At 39.7% G+C, this 14,163-nt stretch overlaps 1 protein-coding gene across 1 annotated transcript; it reads left to right on the forward strand.

Annotated features, from left to right (window-relative positions):
* The first annotated feature begins 2,536 nt into the window (after window positions 1–2,536).
* On the forward strand, window positions 2,537–14,163 carry LOC116826815 (titin-like). The gene is made up of 5 exons (XM_032783828.1): window positions 2,537–2,651; window positions 7,902–8,056; window positions 8,156–8,285; window positions 8,370–8,535; window positions 13,790–14,163. The coding sequence occupies exons 1-5, from the start codon at window positions 2,639–2,641 to the stop codon at window positions 13,917–13,919; spliced, it is 594 nt and encodes a 197-aa protein (XP_032639719.1). The 5' UTR covers window positions 2,537–2,638; the 3' UTR covers window positions 13,920–14,163.

Here is a 14,163-nt window from a genome sequence, read left to right on the forward strand (position 1 = left end):
CTGGCATTGGCCACTGTCCGAAGACAGGATACTGGGCTAGATAGACCATTGGTCTGACCCAATATGGCCCTTCTTATGTTTCTTTCTACCAAAAAATAAAGTAATAATTGGGGTTGTTTAATTGCATTTAACTCACGTGATTAACTCAAAAAATTAATCTCAATTAAAAATTAATCGTGATTAAATGCACTATTAATAGAATACCAGTTGAAATTTATTAAATATTTTGGATGTTTTTCTACATTTTTAAATATATTGATTTCTATTACAACACAGAATACAAAGTGTACAGTGCTCACTTTATATTACTTTTGATTACAAATATTTGCACTGTAAAAATTATAAAAGAAATAGTATTTCTCTATTCAACTCATACAAGTACTGTAGTGCAATCTCTTTATCATGAAAGTGTAACTTACATATGTAGATTTCTTTTTGTTGCATGACTGCGCTCAAAACCAAAACAATTTAAAACTTTAGAGCCTACGATTCCATTCAGTACAACTTCTTGTTCAGCCAATAGCTAAGACAAATAAGGTTGTTTACATTTATGGGAGATACTGCTGCCTGCTTTTTATTTACAATGTCATCTGAAAGTGAGAACAGGCACTCACATGGCACTTTTGTGGCAAGCATTGCAAGGTATTTACATGCCAGATATGCTAAACCTTCATATGCCGCTTCATGCTTTGGCCACTATTCCAGAGGACATGCTTCCATGTTGATGATGCTTGTTAAAAAAAAAAAAAAAGTGTTAGTTAAATTTGTGAGTGAACTCCATGGGGGAGAATTCTATGTCTCCTGTTTTGTTTTACCCATGTGCTGCCATATATTTCATGTTATAGCAGTCTTGGTGGATGACCCAGCACATGTTCATTTAAAGAACACTTTCAAAGCAGATTTGACAAAAGGCAAAGAAGGTACCAATGTGAGATTTCTAAAGATAGCTACAGCACTGGACCCAAGGTTTAAGAATCTGAAGTGTCGTCCAAAATCTGATAGGGATGGGGTGTGGAGCATGCTTTCAGAAGTCTTAAAAGAGCAACATTCCAATGCGGAAACTACAGAACTTGAACCACCGAAAATCAACCTTCTGCTGATGGCATCTGACTCAGATAATAAAAATGAACATGCATCGGTCCGCTCTGCTTTGGATGGTAATCAAGCAGAACCTGTCATCCGCACGGATGCACGTGTTCTGGAATGGTGGTTGAAGCATGAAGGGACATATGAATATTTAGCGCATTTGGCAAGTAAATATCTTGTGATGCTGGCTACAGCACTGCCATGCAAACACCTGTTCTCACTTTCAGGTGACACTGTAAACAAGAAGTGGGCAGCATTATCTGCTGCAAATTGTGACCAAACTTGTTTATCTGAGCAATTAGCTGGAGTAGGACTGAGGGGACTTGTAGGCTCTAAAGTTTTACACTTTTTTATTTTTGAATGCGGTTATTTTTTGTACATAATTCTACATTTGCAAGTTCAACTTTTTGTGATAAAAAGACTGCACTAAAGTACTTTCATTAGGTGAACTGAAAAATATTATTTCCCTTGTTTTTAGAGTGCAAATATTTGTAATAAAAAATATAGTGAGCACTGTACACTTTGTATTCTGTTGTAATTGAAATCAATATATTTGAAAATGTAGAAAACATCCAAAAATATTTAAGTATTTTATTCTGGTTTAATAGAGCAATTTAAAAAGTGATTAAGCATGTGATTAATTGCAATTTTTTTAATAGCTTGACCGCTTTAATAAAAATAATTCTAGATATGGAACTAAATCTTGCAGTGCTCATTTGGTCATCTCTCACGCAAAATTCACACTGCTTTCCATGAGATTTTTGCCTAAATAAATACTTCAATCTTTGGCCCAAAAAAAAAAAAGTCAGGGAGAAAATAAGCCAGCTTTCCTAACTGAAATACATGATTATTTTTGGGAGTACACAATAGATGGGCTGGGAGATATGATATTTACAGTATTGCTGCATGAGTGGCAGACTAAAGTGCAACTTAGATGAAGAAATATTTTGAAAATACTTTTATTTCAGCAAAGTGAGAGGACAGAGATACTAAATGAAAGATAAAACAGGAGTGTAAGGCTAAGTCCCTTTTTGTAGATGTTAGTAAAGCAAATGCAGAAGCATACAGTTCCATTGGTCAGTAATACTAATATTATCTCTAAGTACTACATTTCAGAGAATGTTGTTAGGTTAGTGTGCACTTGCTTTTCACTTGCCTTAATCAACTATTGTATTTAGTCTAATATTTAAATCACAATTTTACAGATAGGGTTCTTTTAATCGCTGCCTGGTGCTCAGGCATTCCGTGGCTGTTTGCAATAAAGAGACAACAGAGCTATTTTGCCAAACTGCGGGACAGTGAAGGGCCTTTTCCCACTGTTAATAATGGGATTCACAAGCAAAAGCATAATATGTGCTGATTGTTGCCAGATGTCCTGATGCCAAACGGCCTACATGGAGGCTCTCTGGTCACTGAGCCTAATGAGCGCTCAAAACTTTCTGCGCGGAACTGCAGCTAGCGTCTGTCCAGGACAAACAGCGTGAGAGCTCCGTGCTCTGACTGCTCGTTACCTCTCCTAGCCGCAGAAGGAGTTACTCTTTCCGCTTCAAACATGCCAGACACCGGTATTTTACACCCACCATTTTGCTTTCAGCCCTTTCCCTAGAGAACTAGGTTTTGTGCAGGCTCCATGGTCCCCTGCCCCCGGGACCATTGACAAGCCCGCAGAAGGGTCAGCCACGGTGGGCAGGGCCGCCCAGAGGGGAGGACAAGTGGGGCAATTTGCCCCGGGCCCCACAGGGGTCCCCACGAGAGTTTTTTGGGGCCCCTGGACAGGGGTCCTTCACTTGCTACGGGGTCCCCAGAGCTTCTTCCGCACCAGGTCTTCGGCAGCGGGGAGGTCGGGCCGAAGGAGCCCCGCTTCCGAATTACCGCGGAAGCAGGCCCCACCGCCGAAGTGCCCGGTGTTTGGCAGTAATTCGGCTGCGGGTCTTCGAGGCACTTCGGCGGCGGGTCCCGGAGCGGAAAGACGCCCTCGCTGCCGCCTTACCGCCGAAGCGAGATCCCCCGCCGCCAAAGACCCCAGGCCCCCTGAATCCTCTGAGCTGCCCTGACGGTGCGAGTGACTGTTTGAAACGTGGTCTCCATTCATCGCCCGCGAGACCTGCTCCCGGCCTGCCGCCTGAGCAATGGAAACGGGGTTTTGAGCCAGCAATGTGATAGTTACTTAAGAAAGGGAGTGATGTCCCCACCCCTCTGCTCGTGACAAGCGCGAGCAAGCGAGATTGACCTGCTGCAGGGCATGTTGTGGGCTGAAACGGGTCGGTTAGCCCGTGCCCGGAGGGCGGGAAGGGGTTAAAGTCTCCAGACGAAGGCCCAGGTGTAAGCAGTGGACGAGGTACTGGGGAAGGCTCGGGACTCTCTTTCGGGCGGGGGCAGAGAGAGGACTGGAGCTCGGGGGCAGCAGGTGGTTTTCCTCTCAGGGCGGGAAGCGGCTGAGGTATGAGTCATCGCGTGCTTATCTGTGCGGCTCTGCTTGTAACCTGACTCTGGCGTTTGGCTGAAGAAAGGTGGGTTGCTTTTACAAGGGCAGGAGGTCTAGTCATATTTCGTTTAGCACTAAAAAGTTCTGCCCTGCAGGGCTGTCCCTTGTTATCCTGAGAGCCAGAGCCCTGTCAGAGTTTTCAGTGTCCCAGAACAGGTGGTCATAGCAGCTTTAGCATTCCCTTGTATAGGTCCTGGGATAAAGCTTCTGTTACTAGCAGGGTGACCAGACAGCAAATGTGAAAAATCAGGATGGGGTTGAGGGGGTAATAGAAGCCTATATAGGAAAAAAGACTCCAAAATCAGGACTGTCCCTATAAAATCAGGACATCTGGTCACTCTAGTTACCAGCCAAAAAGGCATCCTGAGTTGCAATCTCCCCCATGACTGACTATTGGCTGAGCAGTATCTCAGCCCAACATAATCTCTTAGGGAATTTCCATGGGGTGGGGCACTGAGGAAATTTTTTGTTTCTTAAATAGCAGTTGGAGCTGCTGTTCACAGATCTGAAATGTTAGTCCCAGGCAGGAGAGATTAGTGATGTACCAGGTGGGATGGACAAAAGGGAATGTGAAATGCAATTTCATATACTTTTTCAACACTGTAAGTGTGGTAGGGAAAGACTGGTATCTGATGAGCCTATATCTAAACGTTCTAAACCTTGATGCTTTTTTCCCCCGAAAGAGCTGCTGTGCTGTTTTTGTTTTTTTCTTTAAGCAACCTGTTGTCGAAATAATTACCTTGTTTCTCCAAATGTGAAAACCCTTTCAAGTCCAAGAATTACATTAATCTGGGGTGATAGATGGGCAAAAGACAACCTGGAACCAGAGACAGATTTCAGGTCCACTATCCTCTAGACTTTTAGACATAGAAATGGGAGTGTTTCACGACTGAAGATCTGAAGTGGAGAGCACTTTTCAAAGGGGTTCTAAACTTACTTTTATCCTTGGTGGCTCATAGGATGAAATATTAATATAAAATTAGAAAACTGTCTTAAATCCATTTGCAGTTTCAAGATGATATAATGGGGAGGAGAGGCGGAAAGCCTTGATTGCCTATAGCAGTCTACGTCCGTTAAAATTGTTGTTGTTGTTAGAAGATGAACTCCCTTTTCACTACAAATTTTGTAGTATATACTAACATTCAACAGGAAGCCAGATCAAAGCTGGAATCCTTGCCACCTTATGGCTGTATTTGAACAGATGTTTGAACCTTTTCTGTCCAAAATAAGTAGCATTTGATTCTACACTCTCCTGATGTATGGAACAGAAGTCTCTATGGTGGCAAAAGATTGACTCTGCTTCACAGTATCCCATTGAGTCAAAAAGATACAGGAAATCTTATGTGATACACCATCTTTGTCCAACATAATTCCATAGTGCTACACAAACACTTCTACTACAGCCAGGAAAGGGACTGGGTTTTGTTCTGAATGGTGCAAATTAATCTTTTTAGCAACAGTCACAGAAACCAGAGGCAGACACCGAATTTTAGTATTCTCAGCTGGGATGCAAGCCTTTGACTCATACACTTGAATCATGTATGATATATGGTCTCTTGGCTGCTTACGGTCACGTCAGTCTGTAGGATGGCACAATGTCTCCTCACAGCAGGTTGACTGGAAATTTGCCCTAAACCATATTTTGAATTTTATGTTTAATTTAAAAGGTGCTCATCTACAAGGTGTGGGCCCTTCCTATTACTTAGATAGACAATGGTGGCAAAGATGAGCAGCTTCTTTGAATGCTAGGTTTTCATCAGAAAACTTTTTGTTCCAACACTGGTACCACATAAATCATTCCACCTCAACACAGCTATTGGCTCTGCCTTATTGAAAAAACAATAGCACTGAAAAAATGGAGAAAATGAACAGCTCCCTAAGAATTCACAGTCATTTGTGGGGGTCTGTGAAACTGTATTGCAATGAATGCATCAGAAATTCATTCTGATGTTGTGGTGTATCAGCTTATTTGCAACAGGAGTGGTTTCCCCATGTATTGGTATCAGGAAATAGCATAGCTTCAAGGACTAATGGCCCAATCTGAACACCCTTTAATTCTTTTATTTTTCTGTGGGACATGGTACCTTGCAGGATCTCCTACTGGTCACAAAAAAGTAAATATGGATGCTCCAAGAGGGGAGGGAATGTAGAACAAATAGGTAAATGCAAGAGGAAAACAAAAGGGGAGAGAATAGGAATTGGGGAGGATACAGGGGAGAGACAATAGGCAAAAAAGGGAATGGGAGACAAATAGGTGGAAAAGAGAAATTATAGAGACAGAAGAAAATGGGGAGCAGGGGAGGTGTGGCTCATTTATGGTGCCAGAAACCTTACTTGTGCTTCATGGAGAGGAGCTGCTGCCACAGGGTTGATTGCTGCAAAGTAGGAAATATGAAACTAAAAGACAAATGGAGAATAAATGAGGAGAGTTAAATTTATTTGGTACTGGAGCAGGTTGAAATTTTTCATTCAAAACTTTCTTATTGAAACTAAAAGCATTAGCAAAAAGTTTCCATTAAAAAAAAATCTGGGGGTTTTGCCCTTATGGAACATTTTGAAACTTAAAATGTCTTTTTCTCAGTTAAAATATTTCCCGTTTGCATAAGTTTTCTTTACATTTCCAGGGAGATTGCCTCTGACCTGATTTGGAAATCAAAACCTTCAGTATATTTAACGTTTTCCCTGGACCAATCCTATTTTTTTCCCAGTGCTCATTTAATCCCAGATAAACTGTGTTGCCTGTGTCGGCCTATAGTTTAACTAGCCCTTTGCTGGTGGATATCAGTTTGGGGTCTCAATAGTTTCCAATAACCCTCTCTACTTTGCATTCTCACTGAAAATATTTAGTAGGTGACTGTAAAGAGCTTTTCATTCCAAAACTACCTCTGCTTCCAACTACACAGCAACATTGGATAGGATCTAACTTCATAGTCATTAACATAAGAGTGCTATCTGAGGATATAAATTGCCTCTCCCTAGATCTGCTGCTGCTTCTATGCCAGCCACATCAAATACCTCTTATTTGTAGTTTAAAGCCGTGGCCTGCAATAAGGGGTGTGTATGGTGTTGCTTCACTTAAATGGGAGCACCTAAAGATATGCCTCTCACAGGCCCATGGTTTGTGACGGGAGTGTGGGTGGCCTGAGTTGTTGACATAGTTTTGGCCTCTTGCACTGTTTAATTATAGACTTTGTGGTAGCTGGGAGATAGCAAGGGCTCAGGACTATCCCAGCCATGCTTGCTCTCACTCCCTGCTGGCCCCTGACATGCCCCTTTGCCAGAGACTTTTGTATGGGGGATTAATGATCATTTGCTGTTGGTGGTGTTGCACGCTCTTGAGGGACATGCTGATTTTGCTTTCACTTTTGTGTATTGCAGGAATGATTCTGCTGAACAGAATTACCCCAGTATAAGTGACAGCAGGATCATGCCCTAGAGTTGGTTAAATTTGAATCAGTGAATATTTTGAATAAGGTTACTAAGCACTTATCTGAGAGTCTTGTATGTGCCTAAAGAATTTACCCTCACAATAAGGTAGCTAGAATGCATACAATGGGGTTTGCCTTGTATTGTTCTTAATAAATCTGTATGATATGGTATATTATGAAATAATGGAGGAGAAAAAGAGAATATATATTTCTTCTGTGGAGGGGACGCAAGATGTGATTTAAGTGTCTGGACTGCTCTAAAAATCCTTTACTTTGTAGCAATCTACCTTAGTTTTTCATGTGGGGCTTAAGTGGTAATTTAAGAGTGCATAAATCCTGTTCTGTCCTTCAGCATTAGTGTGAATTTGACCCTTTTGTAGAACAGGATTCTTATGTGCTTTGCTAAATTGCTAACCTGGAAACAAAGCCAAGAAAAGCATGATGTGCAACAGTAAGCTAGCCTAAAAGTTTGCCAGTCTTGACATTGTTCCTTAAACTTCTGTAGGAAATGTGTTTTACTATTCACTGCAATAAGGTGATGCACCATATATTTATCTATTACTCATAAAAAGAATGTGATTATCTAATGCTACCTTGAAATTAATATCACTCTCCTGATGCATGGAGGTCTTGATGCTCACCACCCTTTGTGCCAAGGAGAGTTTCACTATTTCCACTCCATATCACACAGGTAAGAAGCTAAATGAAAGGAATATAATTTCAAAGATGTATGTCCTCTACTGCTATGTAAACTAGTTCTCTTGAAACTCAACCATAATCATAGATTCTTTTCTCCATGCAATAATCAAAAAAAATATGAAAGCAGAAGGGTTTGTTTTTTGTTGTTGTTGTTTTTTGCTTTAGTTGTGCCATTTCAAGTACAGTATACACTTTTTTTTCAGTACAAGGAAAACAACCAAACTTCATACAGAAATTTGGACATACAACTCTACAAGAAGGAGAAGATTTAATCCTGCATTGCACTATACATGGAATACCCAGACCAAATGTTGTTTGGACTAAAGATAATATCAGACTGGTAGCTGGAAACATCAGTGTATGTCTTAAGTTTTTTAAAGTATTCCTTGGGGAGGGAGATAGTATATCGTGCTGTATGCTACTAATTGTTGTCTGCACATATCTTGTTGTTTTACAGACTGAAAAATTAGGTGACTCCTATTACCTTTTAAAAAGAAATGTAGTCCTTGCTGATACTGGGAAATATATTTGTGTTGCCAGCAATGAAGTTGGGGAAGCATACTGTTCAGCTTTCATAAGAGTTACAGGTGAATGCCCCTCCTCCAATGCACATTAGTATAATTAAAGAGAATGTTGTTACCACTCTCACTGACATACATGTTTTGTTTCAGAGAAAAATGAAAAACCAGAAATTTCCACTGAAACTGAGATAAAATCAAAACAGGAACAAGGATATTTTTTAGAAAAAATGACTGTCCCTACAACTGAAGTGGGACGAGATCAGGATGCATATTGTATGAAAGGTCAAAGGCCAATGGCTAACCATCTGTCAGTGAGGTAACTTCAGATTTACTCTGAGTACTGTATCTTGTAATATACTGTAGTGGCCGTACTGAGCTTCATTCATGCGCAAGACCCTGTTATCTTACATTATACAAAAGCGAGTAAGTGAATCATAACATGACTCATCTGTATTTAGATTTCTATCAGAAGATACCATAGATCCATATACAATTTATAAAATCTTATAACTAACTATACAGTAGAACTAAGTGTAATTTACATAAATGTAACTTGTATGTAGTGTCACTCTAGCCTTGTCAGTTCCAGGACATTAGAGACACAAAGTGGGTGAGGTGATATCTTTTACTGGATTTAGTTCTATTGGTGTAATAAACAAGCTTTTGAGCTACACAGAGTTTTTCTTCAGGTCTGCGTGGCTCGAAAGCTTGTCTCACTTGATCCCGTAAAAGCGATTACCTCACGTTTACAGAGATGAGATGGGTAACTGATCATTTATGAATATGTAATATTAAGATCTGCTATTGTGTGGCCAGGGAGGTTGAAGTGTTCTCCTACAGGTTTTTGTATAATTGCATTCCTAATATCTGATATTCAACACTTCAACCTCCCTGGCCACACTATAGCAGATCTTAAGATGGCCATCCTGCAGCAAAAAACTTCAGGACCAGACTTCAAAGAGAAACTGCTGAGCTTCAGTTCATCTGCAAATTTGACACCATCAGCTCAGGATTAAACAAAGACTGTGAATGGCTTGCCAACTACAAAACCAGTTTCTCCTCCCTTGGTTTTCACACCTCAACTGCTAGAACAGGGCCTCATCCTCCCTGATTGAACTAACCTCGTTATCTCTAGCTTACTTGCATATATATATGTATATATACACACACCTGCCCCTGGAAATTTCCACTACATGCATCTGACGAAGTGGATATTCAATCACAAAAGCTCATGTTCCAAAACGTCTGTTAGTCTATAAGGTGCCGATGAACCATTAAGAAATGGATAGATAATATGACAGAAAAAACCATAATGCCACTATACGAATCCATTGGTATGCCCACACCTTGAATTCTGCATGCAGTTCTGGTCATTCCACCTCAAAAAAGAGATATTAGAATTGGGAAATGGACAGAGATGGGCAACAAAAATGATTACAGATATGTAACAGCCTCCATATGAGGAGAGCTTAGAAAGACTGGGACATTTCATCTTAGAAAGGAGATGACTGAGAAGGATCTGATAGAGGTCTATAAAATCGTGAACGGTGTGGATAAAATAAATAAAGAAGTGTTATTTATCCCTTCACATAACAGAAGAACTCAGAGTCACCCAATGAAATTAACAGGCAGCATGTTTAAAACAAAAAGAAATACTTCTTCATACAATGCACATGTAGCCTGTGGAACTCATTTCCAGGGGATGTTGTGAAGGCCAAAAGTATAAATGGGTTTAAAAAAGATTTAGATACGTTCATGGAGGGTAGGTCCTTCAACAGCTATTAGCCAGGATGGTCAGGAACACACACACATCCCCATGTTCTAGATGTCCCTAACCTCAGAATGTTAGAAGCTGGGGCTGGGTGATAGGGAATGGATCACTTGATAAATTGCTCCCTCTGAAGCATCTGGCACTGGCCTCTGTTGGAAGACAGAATACTGAACTAGAACACCTATTGGTCTCACCCAGTATAGCTTTTCTTATGTTGTGTATAACAACCTCTTAGACTGAATTACTCAAAGGCACTTTGGAACAAAGCTTCTATTACATGCTGGTATAGCTGAAGCAAGATATCAACACTATTGCTGCAAAAGGATGCACTACTAACCAGTGCTTAGCAGGTATAGGATTTTGTGAGTGAAATGGCCACAGGCTTGACAATTTGTTATATACATTTTATCGTTGCTCATTCTAAAAGTGTCTCCCAAGGAAATTCTTGCATTCATGAATTGGGCATGTTACGTGAATAGTACATTCATTTGAAGTACACTCAGTTGAAGAGAGAGAAGGCACTGTCTATATATAATCTCTTTACTCAACAGCTGAAAAATAAAATCAGTGGTGTGTCCTGAAAAAAGTTCCAAGTTAACTTAGCAGGAGCACAGGGAATTTTTTAGCATAGCAGAGGATGCCCACATGTGAGGTTTCGTTTACCATCCTGGTACATTTTCAGCTTCTTTAAGTCCTATGCCTATACATTAGGTTACCAAGTTTTCACCAGAGTGAAACTGTGAAATGAAGGCAGGAGAGAGGAGTGATAGAATTCTCCAGAGTCATCAATGATGTCACCAGATTCCCAGGAAACAATGGTCATATTCTCACTAGTACTTTGACATTAGTACATTGACACTAAAATGGATAAAAATAATTTCCTATGTAAAAGCCTATGTTTTATCCCAGAAAGGTTAGTATTTTATCAAAATATTTGATCCATAAGTGATGACTATTACCTGCATATGTTGAAATCTCTCCTAATCATATCTGGCTGACACATAAGATCAGTTTAGTGCTATCCTGAAAAATAATGTGTTCACAGTGACTGCTGCTAGGAGTATGAATGTGTTCAAGTTACAGGGTTTAGATGTGGGCTTAAAGAAAAGTTTAGTAAATTCATCCCAAAAGTTCTGTAAAAAAAAACTGAAAGCTCTCACAAAAGACTTTATGCCACATTACGGTGATCCAATGCATTTTCACTGGCTGTATAGCATTTTCTGCTGCAGTTGAGAGACAGACCATACTTTTGGATATGTGCACCATCCCCAGTGAAGTCAATGCAATTTGTGTGTGTTGTGTTTCTGAAGGCAGAATTAAGCCAAAGTTGATAGTGGCTACATCAGTAAATTTGCTCCATTGACCCTCTTTTTACAATCCTCAAAAAAGCAGAAGTGACATCATTAAAACAGATCAGTAACTGAAATGACACTTGGATCTTCAAGGTAAGGTACAGAGGTTTCCAAGGCACAGGAGCTACTTGAGGGCTCACATCAAGGAGAATTTGGCAGGTATTTTACAGTATTTTGAATGCTGCATAAAACAAATGGAATGTTCTCATAATAAGAGAGTGGACTTCACCTGAGAGTGAAGAAAAGCCCAACTAGAAGGGGAAGCTTGTTGCAATAAGAGAAGTTTGATTACACCTTTTCTTAGGAAAGCATCTCTCTATCCGTCATAATCAAACTGTAGCAAAGTCGCTACTTTTTAATTGAACTAATGCACATTGAAAAAGAGGTGTCATCAACTTCTGCAGACATTGAAGTCAGTTTGATTTGGGTTAAATTCACAGCTGTTCAGTGGCCCAGTGCAGGGCCTATGCACAGCTTTTTTCCTACTTAGGATCAATTTTGAGAGCTTCAGTACGTGAGACATAAGTGGTGTATAACCCTTGTAATGTCTTCCTACATAAGGCTAAATTTCACCCTCTGATTTACATTCTACTTTCTTGTGCAAAGTGCTGTGGGGTAAGTATTTTTCTCCCTAATCATTTTATATTCTAGGTCTATGTTAATTGACTTCTCCCTAGTATCAGTTCATTGTTACTTTATTTAGAAACATAAACAAGGGGAGGAGACTGAGACTGGATGAAAAACCTGGGGGTGAAGTCACGATGACAGATCAGACAAGGAGATGGGGGTTGGAAGAGGGCTGGGACTGTTTTGACACAGGAGACTGAGCCTAGAAGCTGGTGGAGGCAGGGGGAGAATAGGCTACTGAAGGATGACTACACTAATTAGAAGGCAGCATTCATGCTAATGAATATTATGATTTCAAGATGATGTATCTAACAAGGAGAGCTGAGAGAAACTTGGAATTTCCATCCAGTGGGAAACTTTGGTATTTTGATGTTTGTTTTCAGCCAAAATTAGAATGAAAAGTCAAAATATCAAAACTTTAATGGAACATATTCTAAAAAAAATGACATTAAAATATTTTTTGAAATTTATCAGAATGAAACATTTTGGAGGGCTGTGGGACTCTCTTAATGCAACATTGGGGTTCAGTCTCAGGTGAGACCATGGTGCATTGTGAGAGATATCACTTGGCTGTGGAATCAAGCCCACAGGAGAAAATAAAAACATGAGGCACAGTGGAAGCTAAAGTGGACACTGATTATTGATGAAATGATGCAAAACAAAACAACATTTTGGCTCAGTTCAATAAACCAAAATTATTTGATTTGGATCAACTTGACGTGAAATTAAATATTTTGTTTTGATTTTATTTCCTTGTGCCAAAAAGTTTTTATTAAATTTTCCAAAATAAAAATTTACCTGTGGAAAATCTTTATTTTTTCCTCAAACCACATTTTCTGTCAAAACCAAAAACAATGGAAAATTCCTGAACAGTTCTTCTAATGGAGCACGTTACAACTCTGTGAAAGGTAGATTGTTTGGCCATCTTTTTGTCTTAAAATGCCCTAAGAAACTGAAGTGAGAGGTTAAGGGATTTAGGATTATTTTCATTTAGGATTATTCAGTAGAAAAACATCTTCATGAATCTTGCTAGCAAGAAGCAAATGACTGTTCCTGTTTCCTGTGAAAGTGGTTGAGAGTCTGTAGGACAGCCAACATGCTACTAATTAGCCTTGAACACTCTACCGAAGCTCTAACCTTTATATGGTCAGGTCATTGTGTATTTGCCACCAGAATTTTCATTATTATTGTGGTATTCATGCTGCTTCATTTGGACTGATGATCTCTCTTGAAGGAATAAATATCTGAGTTTTCTCTATAATTTTCACATCCTCTAAAAGTTCTGCTGTGCTATGTTGATGAGAGTGCAGGAATGCTGGTTCTTCAATCTCTTCCCATCTCCTGTGAGATATGTGTTGATCTGAATTAAAGCTCATAACACAGGAAAGAGAACTAGAACATATGTCATGGGCAGCATATTGCTTGCAAAAACTGCTCTTCTATTTCTTCAAAAATCCTTTCTCCCTTGGTGCTCCTATTCAAATCCAGTTGAGTAGGCAAAGGTCCATGGTTTGTGTACCATGGTGAAATGTCATCTGTTCCAAAGAAAAAACAAAAACCTGAAGGCTTTTGTTTTATTGCTGTGACTCCTCTGCTTGTACATAACACTGCTGCTACTTAACTCTTCACCAGTAATATAATACGTTTTAGTCCAGTGATCTAATCTGTTAGGGATGGGATTACTCCATACTTCTGTCCATGATCTTGGATATTTTAGGAGCAGTTTTGTCAACCACCACAGAATGGTGAATGAAGAGTGCTGTAATTTACACCAGATTAAAATGTAGCTGATATTAATTTACATGTGTTTGCTTGCACAGGTTAAAACATAAACACTGGCTGCAGAGTGCCTATTTTTCACATGCGGAGTCGCAAGAAGTTAACATTAGGTTGAAGCATGATCCCATACTTCTCTTGGCTACTCCAGAGGATATTATAGGGGAAATCTAATTAAGAAGATGGGTTGAACTTCAGGATGCCCAATTTATGAGTGGACTAATTGCTTGCTGTGAATCTTCATGGAGATTTGACATTGTGAGGGGGGGAAGGAACTGTCTGAGTGTTGCCTAATTAATACCTAAGAACATGCTAATAAATAGAATTTGTAATTTGTTTCTCTATATTTCATTAATAAAGTCACATGCATAGCAGAATCTACTTGATGTAAATGTTGTGGTTTCGACTACTTGTTTTA

The sequence above is a fragment of the Chelonoidis abingdonii genome, chromosome 10 (assembly GCF_003597395.2).
Source record: "Chelonoidis abingdonii isolate Lonesome George chromosome 10, CheloAbing_2.0, whole genome shotgun sequence".
NCBI classification, from domain to species: Eukaryota; Metazoa; Chordata; order Testudines; family Testudinidae; genus Chelonoidis; species Chelonoidis abingdonii.

Coding starts and splice junctions, on each gene's coding strand:
- LOC116826815 (XM_032783828.1), top strand. Junction 8,286..8,369: donor AGCTTTCATAAGAGTTACAG/GTGAATGCCCCT, acceptor GTTTTGTTTCAG/AGAAAAATGAAAAACCAGAA. Junction 8,536..13,789: donor GCTAACCATCTGTCAGTGAG/GTAACTTCAGAT, acceptor TTGCTTGCACAG/GTTAAAACATAAACACTGGC.